General features: G+C 35.5%; 1 protein-coding gene and 1 non-coding gene across 2 annotated transcripts in view; both read left to right on the top strand.

The window, feature by feature from the left end:
• The window catches only part of LMBRD1 (LMBR1 domain containing 1), a 54,539-nt gene extending 38,681 nt beyond the window's left edge, over positions 1–15,858 (top strand). The window contains exons 13-16 of the mRNA XM_032215737.1: positions 1,368–1,517; positions 2,966–3,044; positions 14,471–14,562; positions 14,718–15,858. Of these exons, the coding sequence (XP_032071628.1) occupies positions 1,368–1,517; positions 2,966–3,044; positions 14,471–14,562; positions 14,718–14,837 (441 nt within the window). The 3' untranslated portion in view covers positions 14,838–15,858. The remainder of the gene's footprint in view (positions 1–1,367; positions 1,518–2,965; positions 3,045–14,470; positions 14,563–14,717) is intronic.
• On the top strand, positions 12,944–13,075 carry LOC116508565. The gene has a single exon (XR_004255380.1).
• Positions 15,859–16,469: the final 611 nt, after the last annotated feature.

Genomic DNA, 16,469 nt, shown 5'->3' with positions numbered 1-16,469 from the left:
GTTAAGTGAATTTTGCTCCATTTTATCACTTTCCTTGCCACAATTATTAAGGGAACCTGGCTTTTCTTTTGACTTCGTTTGTCAGAAGGTCACAAGGGCTGATCACATAATCCCAGGACACGGCAATTTTCATAAATATGAACCAGTTGCCAAGCATTTAAATTTTGATCATGGGGATGCTGCAACAGTCATAAGTGTGAAAAATGGTCAAAAGTCACTTTTTCAGTGCCGTTGTAACTTTGAACAGTCACTAAATGAATGGTTGTAAGATGGGGACTACCTGTATTACCTAAATTATACATTTGTTACGTTTAAAAAAAATGATATTGGTATTTGAGCACAAATACGTTTTGCTTTCTATTAAAATCTATATATTTTATTTATGCATTTATTTCTAGGAAAGGACCCATAGGTTTCACCAGATTCTCAATGGGGTCCGTGGCATGAAAAGTTAAGGACCTCTGCTCTAAAACCAGCAATAAGAAATACATATTGCAGGAAATTGGATTGATTATAAGTAAAACTATCAGATGGGCTGATTCCCATTGCAACAAACACTTTAAAAAGATGGAGGCTTATTTTCTAGAAGTAGTTAGTCAAACATTGCATGCTGCAGCAACAGCGTTTTGCAGAAATTGGACTGTTCTTCATTTATTCATACGATTTATAAAACCACCTATCTCAAACAAGTGACTCTGAGCAGCTTACAAAGATTAAAAAAAAAACAGAAGAAAAGACTAGATGATTTTAAGTGCCTTTCAAACTGTAAGCTCCACAGAAAGGATGAGTAGCATTTAGTTTAATCCCTCAGTGGAGCCCACATCACCCAAGCATAAGATTTCATGCCGCATGCCAGTTATTTCATTCATGCTTTGCCGTAGTTCTCTCTCTTCGTTTCTCTTACTTCGCTGCTTCTGTTTCCTGTCCTTGTTTGATCCTTTGCTGTTAAGTACATGGGATAATGTGCGGTGAAGAAAAGAATGAGAATATTTAACACCAGGGTAGATGTACTCATAGTTTGGCATGGCATAACCCAGTTTCCTATATGTTTTAACATGATTACATATTTAGATAATTTAAAGCAGGGGTCTCCAAACTTGGCGACTTTAAGACTTCAGGACTTTAACTCCCAGAATTCCCCAGCCAGGTTTGCCATGTTGGTAACCCCTGAGTTAAAGCATCCATTCACCAGCATTACTTTGTTTGTATAGAATAGTAAACTCCTATAATTCTTCAAAATTTGGAGCAGCAGTTGCAAATGAAAGAGTAGATAGCCTATTTAAATTGCACTCTTGAGAGTCTTCTTATTTTAATGTCAAAAACTCACTCATAATGGGTTAATATAAGAACATATTTTTAAATTTTAGCTTTTCAAGATCAGACGGGGGAGGACACGACCTCAAGCCCTTCTCTTCCTTTGTATGATACTTCTGTTGATTGTTCTTCACACCAGCTATATGATCTACAGTTTAGCCCCTCAGTATGTTATGTATGGGAGTCAGAAGTATCTAATTACGGTAAGATTTTGGAACTTTGCGGTCAGCCATCATGCATTTTGAAATAAGCATTTTTTATGTTATGTTGAAACAAGTTCAAGTAATAAATCTAGTGTTCAATTATGTAATACATTAAGCATTATAGTGGTAATTTCATAATATGAAGGAAAGAATATAATTATTTTCTTCTTTTTCCTTTTCATTGCTTTTTTTCCAATTCTATCCATCGATATCATAACAGTGTCTAAAATTTTGTTAACACTGAGGTTGTGGTTGGTCCATATTCCACACTCCCCTTCACAGGATATCAGGAGAGGTTTGGCTAGGGGATAGTGACCCTACCTTTTGGATCATAGTTGCCCCTTACGTGTTCCCATTCTGTTGGTGTACAGGAAGGCCCCCAAAACAGTTTTATTTCAGTGGCCCTTGGGTCTGATTGCATGTATGTTTTAAAGTGCTTCAAATATGTTTCATACAGAACTTAATACTTCTTCCTACACTGTATAAGTGATATATTTATTTTTTGCCCAGGCCTAGCCTTAATGAATTATTTACTTCTATTCTTGAGGGAGGATCTTCATATATGTATTTTATTTTATACTTTTATATTTTTGGAGGGTCACAGTATTACAAAGCTTATAAATCTGCTACATATATCATGTTGAATAAAATAGACTTTTTTTCCTAAGCATTTTCAATCACTCCTTGATGCCATCGTTATTTTTTTCTATACTCTTTTATCTCATTCCCTTTTATCCTAACAATCCTGTTTTCTAACAATATCATTTCCCCCAGATCTCATTCCTTCAGTTCCATGGTAGGGATTTGACCTTGATAACAAATTGCAGTTATCTTTTTTCAGCTGATGGAAAGTTGTCAAAACTGTTTAGATATTGTTAACAAAACTGCTGGCATTGCAAATAGTAAAGGATTGAAATGTAATTTTTCTAATACTGTTATGTTATTTAAATACAGTAGTCCTTGACTTATGACCAACATTTCTATTGCTAAGTGAAACATTTGTTAATGGGTTTTGCCTCATTATACGACTTTCCTTGCCACAGTTGTTAAGTGAATCACTGCAATTAGTAAGTTAGTAACAGTTGCTAACTGAAATTGGTTTCCCCATTGACTTTGTTTGAAAGTTGCAAAAGGTCACAAAAACACGACCCCTGAACATTGCAACCGTCATAGATATGAGTCAGTTGCCAAGCATCTGAATTTTGGTCATATGACTATGAGGATGCTGCAATGGTTGTAAGTGTGGAAATCGGTCATAAGTCACTTTTTTCAGTGCTGTTGTAACTTTGAATGGTTACCAAATCAACTGTTGTAAGTTGAGGACTATCTGTATCTCTTTTTAAAGAAAGAGATGCTTGTTCCGCCAAGTAAAATGCATGATGTGTCAATGGCATTAGTATCTTACATCTACTATGAAATAACCCTCAATTCATGTCTTCCTTGCGCAGACTAATAAGACATTTGAAGGACATTTGAGCAATGAAACAACATACACATCCAAAGACTGTGATGCAGATGCACCTGAAGGTGAGATAGCTTCAACCCCAATTATAGTAAACAGTGAAAGATAACTGAGTTTGTAATTAACATATTTGAATGTATTGATTTTTCATGGAGGACACTAAAGCTATTCACCAATCACTATCAGAACTTGCCTTGCAGCTGTCATTCATTTGATTCTTAGTCCCCAACTGTGGTTGCAATCTTGATACGCCTCCTATCTCATGAATTTCTAAGAAATAAAAATATTGTCAAATCTATTGGTGTACTCTCTATTTCCACAGTCTATTCTAGGGGTGTCAAACTCACATCAGGGTGTCACTTGACATATCGGGACTTTCCCCCCCTTTGCTAAACTGGGCATGGATGTGGTCAGCCCATGACACATCCACCCCATGTGCCAGGAGTTTGACAGCCGTGGTCTATTCTGATGTTATATGCAGGGTTTCACCCTAAGCCATCAAATTGCTTAAAAAGTTGCTTATCAAAAGTTTGAAATTAGAAACTTGCTAATGCTTGGACACAGTGTTTTTTCTAAGAAAATAGCCATCCTAAAGAGAGTTCCCTCAACAAAATTCCACACCCATATTGATTTTGCTGTTATTTTCAAATAGGCTTAAAATTATCTCTCTATTTCTGGTGCCCATTTTGCAATAACAGGAGGTTTTTTTTCCCCCCACTCTTGGGCAGTTTTTAAACAAGCTTAACATTCAGAAGGATGTTCCTTCACAGACAGCTGTTTTTGTATTATCTTTTTCTCAAGTAGCCCAGATGTTCAAGTACTCTCCAATTCATACATTAGGAAGGTAGGCTATTTAAAGGAAGATCATGAGTGAATGAGAAGGTATTTACCACTTCCTCTCTAGAGGTTTATGTTTATTTGCTTGTTTGTTTCCACAGAGAATGGCTGCTAATTCCTTGTGTATAATTTCCAGAAGGCTATTGGGAAAAATGTGTCAGTCTTTTTTTTTTTTTTTGCCTTTTTTTGTGACTATAATCTTAAGGATGATTATTTTCTGTCAGTAGAACTACTTCTAAGTAATGTGTTAATGACTAGACTAGTATTTTGGTGTGAAGATGAGCATTTGGCCACTAACTAGATAGTTTATTACTTTACCCACCAGTTTTTGGGAAGAAAAAAAGTGCTGAGATGAAGGACTCTTTAATAAAAAAAAACCTGACACACTAATTCATTTGTAATAAATTGTTGTGGCTGTAACTCCTTGTTCAGCGAGAATGTTCTCTTAAATACACTCATTGTTCTATAGTACAGTATATTTTAGCAGTCCAATTTACTTTCTAATTTACATCCTTCTTCCAGTTTATATATATAATATATATATTGATTATGAGATTATGCTGACAGAAGAGTATTAGAAATAAGAATGTTAGTGATGTGATTGTACATGAATTCCAGTTTCATTGGTAATATTAAAAAGAGGTTGTTATGGCAACTACATTTCTCAAAATATTGCTTCCCATAGAAGAGAAACCTGGCTGAATTAGATCTAAGCATTTCTATCCTAGCATCCCGTTTCCCACCGTGCTTAACTTGATGCTTGCAGAAATAACTATCTCCCTCTATTCTTCAACAAATGATACATTTGAGCAATATGCCACTGACACTTGGAAGTGTTGTTCAGTGATTACAGCTACTCTTTATTTTTCTAATGTTCTTTATAGGAACTTACAAGGAACTTTGGTTGTGAGCCATCACAATATCCTGTGGTAATTAAAACTATGTAATTCATTGTGTAGGAGAAAAATGTTTATTCTGAAGGCCCATCATGGAATGACATCACTTTCCTATATTTTAAGAAGGAAATTAATTCCCTGTTTCGCACCATGTATAAGAATGTGCAAAATATTTTTTTTATTGTGATAATAAGTTTAAAATAATCTGCAAAAAAGAAAATGGTTTTAAACTGGAAAGTTAGCAAATTGTAAAGCAAACCTCTAGTCCTCAGCGCTGCATTTACCTTCAGATGTTAGTCTCAGTTTTCCCTGTCCCCCAGAAGTATTGGTAATAAATAGAAAAGGGTGGGATCAGTTCAGATAAAAAAAGACATTAAACAGGATAACAAAATATATCTAAAATGTTATAACTATCAAGAATTGGCAAGAAAAGGAATCTATAATGAAAATGTCAAGGGGCCTGAAGAGTGTGGTATTTCTATAAATCAATAAAGTAAATATCTGCTGCAGATGTAAAAGGGGGGAATTCTATTATAAACATAGTAAGGAACAAATTTAAAAATAAATGTCACTTTTGTAATATTTTTTATTCAGACATATAAGGCCATATTTAAATATTAGTATGACTATCCTTAGTTGTCACTTTATACAGTTATTTTCTAAAATTAGAAAGTGGCATTATTTGCACTTTTATAACAGAATAATTTTGAATTTACCACAGAAATAGTCATTTTCAATTCTGAAAAAAAACCCTGCTAATAATGTTTCAGAAAAAATATCACTGTGTTCATAGAACACAAAATTTTTGTAGTGGAATGTATAGATGGAAGCAATTCTGCCCTGATATAATTTTAGATTCAGTTCAACTTGCTGCAGTATAAAAGCACATATCTAATTTTGGTGAACGCCACATAAAAATTATTGTAGGATAATAATGACTGAAATTAAGAACATTTCCCTCTTATATCTAAAACAAGCTCTCCTTTCGATATTTATACCCATTAGCATATAGTATCTACCTCTTTTCTATTGAAAAAATGCAGTAACTTTTCTTTTAGCTTCATTTATCTGTTAAATTTTGAAAAAGCTGCAAATGTAATGTTTAAATGTAGGTCAATCCCATGGAGTTCTTCTATTTTCAGCATGGCTTAGCTTTAATTGTGTCCTTTAAGGGCACATAATATTTCTTTAATTATATGTTTTCTTAGATTTTAAAGCAGAAGAGAATTGTTAAAAAGTGTATGTGAGCTGAGACAATTTTCTCATTCGTTGTAGTCTTCATAATGAAGGACAGAAGAAATAATCTAGTTATGAAAAGAACTGTCTTGGAGTCAATGGAGGAGAAAATCTTATCTCATCCACCAATATCAACCCAAAGTTTACCAAGTCAGTTTCTCTCAGTAGTTTTAACAGGCAGGCAGTTTTAATAGTAGACATTTTAAATGGACCATATCTTGGTCTCATTTCTGAACATACATGCACCATTTTTATCCTATAGAAAGTGGCAGTTACGTTCTCAAATAATTATCTGGGATTTCAGGTGATAGTTTTAAATTTGCTAGTACGAATCAAAGCTATTGAAGACAAGAAACAGACAAGATCTGGTGGAAAATGTGGATTCCTTTAAATATTAATGCTGCTTGGGCAAGCTGATTATTAAGTGACTTTAGTATTTTAACCTTAAACAGGATTTCTTTTTGCTTGCTTGCTTGCTTGCTTGCTTGCTTGCTTGCTTGCTTGCTTGCTTGCTTGCTTGCTTGCTTGCTTGCTTGCTTCCTTCCTTCCTTCCTTCCTTCCTTCCTTCATTCATTCATTCATTCATTCATTCATTCATTCATTCCATGCCTAGGTACCTTTTCCTCTTCTCTCAGCTCTAACCATATTTGCTCTTTCTCTTCCTGGCTTGTGAAGACCAAATGGGTCCAAAAAATAAACTATAATTTGTTTTGTCAGATTACCGTAGAGAACTATCTGTAGGTCTTTTCATTTTCTTTAATTCAGATAATCAGCGGGGGGGGGGGGGGGTGCGTATGGCATGGCATATGCTGCTTTGATTTTCTTGTGTGTTATTTCTTATCACATAAAGCATAGTAGTTGGCTCAGGATAATAAAGCTCCTTCGCTGCAGAATTAGATTTCAGTTTACATTTTGGGCTTTTTTCTACACGTTTTATTTATTTATATGCCACCCTTTTCAGCTTTGAAAGTGGCCTTCAAGGTAGTTTACAAACTTGAAATGTAAAATAAGAGTGAGAACCCATTTAAATTATCTTGTAGAGGGATAGTCTATATAAATCTGCTTAGTTACTTCAACTGGCAGCATAATCCCCTTAATGGTGCCTCCGCTGCGGCTGTTCCCACAATGCATTGACTAAAGAGAGGTGTGCGAGTCCCACTTTCCAGATACTAAGAAATGTGTTTTTACATCTCTTTTTCAAGCTCTAAATTGTTAAGTATTTTGATAGTTAACCTACTGTAATGTGTTGACTTGACGATCAAATTTAAAAATTTGTATTATCTATTGTATATAATATACCTTGAATGCTTATATAAGCAGAAAGGCAAGTGCTGCATTTAATAATAAATAAGAATAGCAAAAAAGCAAACTAAAAGGTTTTTGAAATAGAAATGTTTTAAGAGGTCATCTAAATTATTGGGAAAGAGGATTTCATATGGTGTAATTTAATAGTATGAACTAGTTCAATATTTAATCTCAGGCATGTCGACAATTCTACAGCAAATATTGTTAATTTTTCTTTGGGTGTCTATGCTGTGAGGGTTTTTTTTAATAAAGAGGAATTTTTTGTTTGGACTAAGTGCATCTCCATGTTTGATGTGAGGTCATTGGCATAAGATACAATCACTGACCTTGGGAAATAGAGTAATGAGGTCATAGATGGATGAATTAGAAGTTGATGCCCTTAGTGAGTGAAATATATACAGTGGTAACTTGGTACTCATCCTTAATTGGTTCCAGGAGACAAAATGAGTACCAAACACAATTTTCCCATAAGGAATAACGTAGCTGACACTGACAAGTTATAGCTTCTGCATTGGATACCAAACAACACCGAATACCAGGACAAAATGTTCATGTCAAACTGCGTTGAGTACCAAATTCAATAAGTTTCAAAGTAGTTGAGTACCAAGGTACCACTATATTTTCTTGTAAATATTTGCAACTCTGAATAACTTTATTTTGAATTATATAACTGCCCATTTGTCCTCAGAAACATCTCTAGGGAAAGGATTTGATTGAATACTTAAGAATACCCCTTTTTTAAAGTCCTTGGATCATCCAAAGAGATTCTATAATTATTACAAGTAGTCCTTATTTAATGTCCATTTGTTCAGCAACTGTTGATTGTTCAAAGTTAAAGTGGCACTGAACAAGGCATACTTAAGTCAAGTTCTTGTAATTGTAGCTATCACAGGGTTCCTGTAGTCACATGATCGTGATTCAGACAACTGGTTCTCAATTATAACATTGCAGTGTCCCACAGTCACCATTTGCAATCTTCACACACTCCAAGAACTAAAGTCAATAGGGAAGCTGGCAAAGGATCACAAATGGTTTATCACATGACAGGAAGATACTGGAACTGGGCAGGGTTCGCCTAATAACAATTTCCAGAACGGTTGTTGTAATTCAATACAATCACATGATGTTGCACCTTAAAACCTGGCTGCTTAGTAATGACGTTCCCCATTCAAATTACTGTTGATAAGTGAGGACTACCTATACCATATTAATTACTTAATGTTATTTGGTACATTATAATTCAGATAATACACTGTGAAATATATAAATACATTGATATATCTTCATATATTCCATATTAGTTGGTTTGAGGTTATTATTAAAGAAAAAAATGAAATCATCTTTAACTATTATTTGTGTTAATGGTATTTCTGCAGTACATTTCCAGCATGCCTCATCATTGAAGTAAGGGAACAAAAAACATATTTGATACAATATTTTCATGACTTTGGATCAATGTAAGAACTTTCGATCTTTAAGAATAATCTTAACAAATATTAGCGCCTAACCATCCTTGTTGGGCCTTAAGAAGGATCCAGATTACCTAGAGATTAACTCCTGGTAGGATTAAATATTTTTCCCAAATGATTCCTGAAACATGTTTGGTATGGTACCTTTACTACTGAAAACTGTTTTGATTTTAAAAGGTTTCCAAAAACAAGGTACTTAAAGGTACAAATATTCATTTGTGATTCTTTGTAATATCATCCCTCAATTTAAAAGAAAATAGCACATAAATAATTAGCCTCTTTAATGTGTTACTTAACTTTAGATTCATTGAAATTATTTTTAGACAAACCTTGCTTGATAAACTATTAATAGCTCTTCAGCTTTTTCTTTGGATCTTGCTGAGATTGCTAATCAAATACAGGATAGGTTTTCGCTTTCTCCAAAACCATCTTATCTGGGAATTAACTTAATTACTTTTTTTGACCTGTCTATGTTTGTATATAATCTCTAGCATGTGTTAAAGCCAATTACATATTTCTTTAAAATACATCTATCTTGGTGTGAATAAGGAACAGAAGACCTTAGATTATTTTTGTCAAGCTTTACAGGACACTCCCATTGCATCAGTACTGTGGGTGCGCTATATCCCCATGGCAACAGTTTCTTGCTCCTCTTTTGGCTCTTCATTGTTTAAGTGAAGCTAAAAGATAATCAAGTTGAGTTTCTTCTTGGCTAATTGGTAGAAAAAGGGGGAAAAAAATCTGAAATGATATTATGCTATGACAGATTTCTTTCTAAAACATGTCGGGCTCTGATCAACATAAGTGTTTAATGTTGTGAGCAACTTAATTTGTAAGCTACTTGATCGTGGGAATTATTTATTTATTTTATTTATTTATTATTTGTGTTTATTTGTATGCCGCCCTTTTCCCTGGGGGGACTCAGGGCGGCTCACAATCCAAAGGAAGGGGGGAAAACAGACTTTTACATATAAGACAGTACATGATTAAAATGCAACATTCATACCATTCGGGCGGGTTACAATCTTTAGCCCCAGGCCTGACGGGATAGCCAGATTCTAAGGGCTGTGCGGAAGGTCTGGAGGGTGGTGAGGGTACGAAGCTCCACGGGGAGATCGTTCCATTGGGTCGGGGATACCACCAAGAAGGCTCTCCTCCGCGTGGTGGCCAGTCGGCATTGGCCAGCGGATGGAACTCAGAGGAGGCCTAAACGATGAGATCTAATGGGTCGTGTGGAGGTGATCAGCAGTAGGCGGATGCTGGAGTTGCTTGTTCTATGGAGGTGGCTTGCAGGGTCTGGCAGACAGACACAAAAATGTGAAACAGGACGGAGAGAAGCAGTTATCAAACTGGAGTCATAGAAGAATGGATCCAGAAGAGAGCAGCAAAGATTAAGGATCTGAGAGTAAACATTTGTGAAGTGTTGTTGAGTATGTTTAGCCTGTTGTTGAGTATGTTTAGCCACATAAGAGCTTGTCTTCAAGTATCTGAAGTGCTGCCATGTGCAGAAATGTTCAGAGTTGTTGCAGAAGATAGGGTAAGAAACAATGGCTTTAAATTACAAGGCGGTAGCTACTGCTGAAAATCGGGAAATATTCCTAAAGTAAAAACTGGTCGACAAAGGAGCAAGTTGCTTTAGGAGTGGCGGTCTGTCCTTCACCAGAAGTGTTTAAAGTCATCTGGTGGAGATTCTTGCACCGGAGAAGGTGTTGGATTTGATGACTTTCCCACTCTTGCTTTCTTTCATTCTATAAATCGCAGCAAAATGCTCAAGAGGGAATGGTCACAGGCTAAATTAAAGGAAGGTTCTCTTTCATCTGACGTACTTGTACTGATTTCTGTTGGGTTTTCCAAGTAGTTGATTTTTCTTTCCTGGATGGTACTTGAAAACATAGTTGAGAAATTCTGTGTAATCCATAGAAATCATAAGAGAAGTACATTCCAATTCTCAAGTGCAAAACTCTGTTGGTGATCTTAACGCAGGCGTTTTCTCTCAACCTTAGAGCTAATTTGGAGTTCTGGGTTATTTAACAGAGCATAGCGAAGGTTCAGTAGGGTCATGCTTTCTTGCTTTTGTTATGTGCGCTCATAATAACACCAATCATCTCCAAAGCAACTTGCTCTTGATTCGCCTTGTTCATACTAAGGCAAACTTTTTTTTTCCTTTTCCCAGATAGATGATGTATTTTAGCGCATTAAAAAAACCAGTTAGGATTTGCTTGAAACAAAAGGATACTGAATAAAATAATCCTCATATAGTGACCACAGATATAACCAGCAACTCAGTTGCTAAGTGAAGAAGTTGCTAAGTGAAAACTATGGTTGTGCTTATAATCTTAAATTCAATAGCAATAGCAGTAATAGCAATAGCAGTAGACTTATATACCGCTTCATAGGGCTTTCAGCCCTCTCTAAGCGGTTTACAGAGAGTCAGCATATTGCCCCCAACAATCTGGGTCCTCATTTTACCCACCTCGGAAGGATGGAAGGCTGAGTCAACCCTGAGCCGGTGAGATTTGAACCGCTGAACTGCTGATCTAGCAGTAGCCTGCAGTGCTGCTTTTAACCACTGCGCCACCTCGGCTCTTCTTCCCTTTGCTTTACAAATAGTTATCATCTTACTTCATTCTTCAGTGACCATTCAAAGTTAACAACAGCACTGAAAACAATGACCTACAACTGGTCCTTGCACTTATAACAATCATAGCATCCCCACCATCACATAATCAAAATTGAGGCACTTGACAACTGGCATGTATTTACAACATTAGAAATGTCCTGGGGTCATTTGACACCCCCCCCCCATTTACCAACCTTCCCAGCCAGTTTCTGATAAGCCAAAGTGAATGGGGGAAGTTGGATTTACTTAATTCTGGTCCCGGTTTTGGGTACAAGTTGAGAACTACCTGTATAGACCTTTGAAGTTTGTTACTGCAAGGATTGGTTGTAAAGTTATTTTTTTCACTACTGTCACAAAAGCTGAGGCTGCAGCAACTCATTTGTTTTGTGATGAAATTAATTCAGTGAAGATAGCATTAAGGAATAATATAAAAAGATGATTAACATAAGGTTTGCAGAGTGCAAAAACTTTTTTTTTCCTTTTGGAAAGCTTTTTAACTGATTCATGAGAATTAGATTGATCAAGTGCTGCAGATTGTCAGCTATTTCCTTCTCCAGCACCTGGATAAATACACCTGGAAACATTTACTTACCTACCTACCTACTCTCTCTCTCTCTCTCTCTCTCCCCCTTCCTATCTACTGTATTTCTCTCTCTATTTCTCTCTCTATCCCTCTACCTACTAACCTACCTACTCTCTCTCCCTATCTATCTACTGTATTTCTCTCTCTCTCTTTTATTCCTCTCTCTAACCCTCTACCTACTACCTACACTTACTCTCTCTCCCTACCTACCTACTGTATTACTCTATCTCTTTATCTCTATTTCTCACTCTCCCTTTACCTACCTAACTGCTCTCTCTCTCTCCCTACCTACCTACTGTATATCTTTATCTCCTTCTCTATCCCTCTATCTACCTCCCTGTTTGTTTGTTTTTTATTTGCCTCTTCAAAACCTTGGTGTGTCTTATACCTTGGTGCATCTTATACTCCAAAAAATACGGTATGTTCCAACTCGATTTTATGAAAATAAGACTGTAGATGATGCATATGACTTAATCCAGCATTAATTGTGGAGATCTGTATTAATTCTAGATGGTCTATATCAAACCCTCTGACAAGAATTGAACTCCCAGACCCCAAACCCCACTCCAGTGGTGGTGGAAATCATGTAAAAACTTAAATGCAGGGGTATAATATAATGCAACACATGTACCTACCTGAGATCTTAAGTAAATGTGTCCGTGTGTATATGTGTACACACACACACACATACACAATTTTACACAGATATATACACACACAAACACACACACATCCAAATTGTGTACACCCACCCACACCATTCTGATAGATTCTGTATATCTCTTCCTGCCACACTGTTAAGCACCAGGGCCTGGATAGCTCCTAAAGCTAATGCACTGCAAATGGTAATCTGAAGTTCAGTAGTCTGTAAGTTCAGTTCCCAGTAGAGGGAATTGCAAATTATAAAATGGCATCTTAACTATTAAACTTGTACTGTAGATCTGTGTGTTTGAGAACAAATGTGTATTTGTGTCTTTATTATTCACTTAGCATGTATAAGCTACATTCTTAAATTCTTCTGGAGGAATAAGAAAGTAGGGTCAGTGAAGTCAGTTGATTCTACTGATACTATCCTCCTAAATGAAATGGCAGAAGAACAAGGCCTTGCTTGCAGAATGTAGCTAAGCCTTACTGCAATTTGCCAACAATGTCTATTTTTTTTCCTTAACACACTTTTGTGCTTTTAAATTGTGTATTGTTTTGTTCGTCTTTTTTATTCTTTATTTGTACCCCTTCCCTTGACTTGGATTGTGAGCCGCCCTGAGTCCCCTTCGGGGGAAAGGGCGGCATATAAATGAAATAGAATTCAAATTCAAAATACATACATACTCTTCTGAGAATAACAAGTAGGCTTATTTAGCATATACAGATTTCAGTTGTAGAATGGCAAGACATACTATTTTGAGAAAAAACATTTAATGTAGATTTTGACAAACTGTCTTGCGCAGTAGCAGTGCACTAAATAACCCTATTCCAGAGTGCCATATCATCAGGATATAAAATGGTATTAATATATTTATCATGGATCTTTGCCATATGAAAGTGTATGAAGCATACAGAATCCTGGAACATAATTGAGATAGATGTTAAAAAACACTGGAGTTAAAATACATTCCCTGTCTGACATCATGAAGGGTAAGTATATACTTAGAGGACTATTTACACCAATGCAGAGGTGGGTAAAATGAGGACCCGGATTGTTGTTGGGGGCAATATGCTGACTCTGTAAACCACTTAGGGCTGAAAGCCCTATGAAGCGGTATATAAGTCTAACTGCTATTGCTATATTGCTATTGCTAAATGGGTGTTTGAGTAAAGGGCCTTAACCAAGCATAAGAGTCTGGGTTCCCATATTTAAGATGGGCAGTTTCTTTCCGAGATTATTTTTCTTTATAGAATCAAAAGCCACACTGAGATCTATAATGTTAAACATTTTCTTGCTATTAGTTAGCTGTTTTGTTATGATATGGTGTAAAATAAAATAATTATCTATCGTGATGTGCTTTAGTCTGAATCTAGCTTGTTCCACCACTAAAAGCTTCCCCCCCCCCTATTTCTCTGTCTTCTATTTTGCTCAAAAGATGTTTTGTATGCATTTTAGCCAGAATTTCAGTAAGGATTCTCAGTCTGCAATATTTTGAACCATCCTGGCCTCCCTTTTTGTATTTGAGGGTTTATATGACTGGGAGGCAACCTGTATTATTTATATGAGACAACAGCTCTGCGAATAATGGGACCCACGAATCAATGTATGTCTTGAAGAGATCAGGCAATTAAAAAAATCTTCTCCAGGTGCCTTATTAAATTTCAGAGATTGAATAATAAATTTGATTTCTGAAACAGACAAATTGTCATGTGTATTTGTGTTTATGAATCCTTTCTCATCCGTTCAGATTGAAAAATGAACAATATTTTGTGTATATATTGGCAGTAATTTCAGTTGTAAAGAGAATCCGTGTATATCTGGAAGAATCACGATCCTTTTAAACTCATTTCCTAATATTTAAGAGCAATTCTTAGCTGCTTCTCTCTTTTTTCCCTCCAGATCAGTGCACCGTTACTCGGACATATCTGTTTCTACACAAATTTTGGTTCTTCAGTGCTGTATATTACTTTGGCAATTGGGCTTTTATTGGAGTAAGTAATCTTATTTGATGATTATAAATACAATTTAATGTTCTAGGATAACTATGCTTATAGTATGTGCATTGTGGCAACATTGTCTTGCATATAAATCTGTTGCATCCTTCATCTAACCTCCAGTAATACAGTGTGTTGATGTAAATTCACAGGTTTTCTTGATTGGATTAATTGTGTCATGCTGCAAAGGAAAAAAATCAGTCATTGAAGGTGAAGTGGATGAAGATGATTCAGATATAAGTGATGATGAGCCATCGCTCTATTATGGCTGACAGCCTGCAGTCCTGAAGGTTAAAGCTTGCAATGTAAAACTGTGAAAATGCCACTTTTGGTTCTGACTTTATTCTTGGAAAAGTTCAAGTTTGCCAACATTGAAGGGAGAAATAACATAAACCAGGATTTGGAATGTCTGCGAATCTGACTGGCTTACAGTTAAATTCATTTGTACATAGGCACAAGAGCTAATTTTATGAAGGAAAAATTAAAGAGAACTATTTTTTGAGTATATAGCTACAAAGCTGTGATGTCAATTAAATGCCGTTTAAGTTTGTTTTTGTTAGTCTTGAATTTTAAATTCATTAATGATTTTTGTTTCTTTAGACTATTGACAAATCCTAATCAAACTGACAAATGTGTCATACATCTCATGGAAATCTAAAGTTACTAGTGCTTGTTAATATGAAACTAATACCTAAAATACACTTGTTGGTATATGAAATGATTCTTAAAGACAATAGAACTATTGACTGGTCATTAGAGAGAATCCCTCTCATATCAAATGTGAATGCAGTATGATATTCAGTAGTTGCAGATGGGATGCAACTATTACATCCAGCAAAATAGCGGGAGAAATATGTATTCTATTCTAAAGTTTTGTTTATTCAGTTTAGTATCTGCTCACATATGCTATTCTCAACCCAGATGGATAGAGAGCAATGGGCTGATCAACAATATAGAATATGTCCTGAACTTTCTAATTCAAAATAACGATGTAAAGAAAGATGTTTTTTTCCATTGTTCATACAATCTGTGAGCTTTAATTTCTTCATGGTTTAAACTAAACCCAATATGTACATTTTAAAAAGACATTAAATATTGATCACCTTGCTTGGTTACAGTTTGCTGTTTACTGTCTTGGCATAATAATGCAAATATGCTGAACCCAGTTTTATACTGAAAAAACTATTCAGTATAATTTTGCTTAATTATACTTGATGAAGGGCACAAATGTTTAAAAATCATGTTATTTTGTTTCTTATTTTGTGAAATAAATTAATCAGGATCCCAAGTGCATACTATTCTGAAGTATTCTTGTATCTCAAAATCTATTATTTAATCTTAGTCTTTACTGTTCTTAGATTTCTCATACCGAAATAATTACATACAAAGAAAACAAGTTTTTGAGTGTCTTTTCAAGACTCCAGCAATTTCATATATTTGCTCCCTGAAAATATAATATGGAATAATATTTTAGGCTTACTGTTATTTTTTTGATGTTTAAGCTAGCTTTTCTTGCAGGGTTTCCCTCGACAGAAATCATGAGATAAATGATGTCAAAAAAGAGTCAAAAAAAGGGGGGGGGGAGAGAAGAATCCTTTTGCTTTATTATCATATCGTTCTTAAGGTGTTTTGGTGGGAAGGTAACAGCGTTCCACGAGTCTTGGGTTATAATCATTTGACAAAATGACCACAGAAATGTCTTTGGGTAACACTGGCTTTCTCATCCGAGAAATGGAAATGAGCACTTCCCGCAGTTGGATCCAACTGGACAGGAGAAACCTTTATCCTTATTAAAACTCAGAATCTCAGCTCACATTGACAACTTCAGTACATGCATCAGGATAGTCCATGAATGCTCTTGCATAGTACTTTACATTTATTGGCCTTACATATTTATAATTTCG

This window comes from Thamnophis elegans, chromosome 4 (genome assembly GCF_009769535.1).
Source record: "Thamnophis elegans isolate rThaEle1 chromosome 4, rThaEle1.pri, whole genome shotgun sequence".
Classification (NCBI taxonomy): domain Eukaryota; kingdom Metazoa; phylum Chordata; class Lepidosauria; order Squamata; family Colubridae; genus Thamnophis; species Thamnophis elegans.
This window is presented reverse-complemented; position numbering and strand designations above follow the sequence as displayed.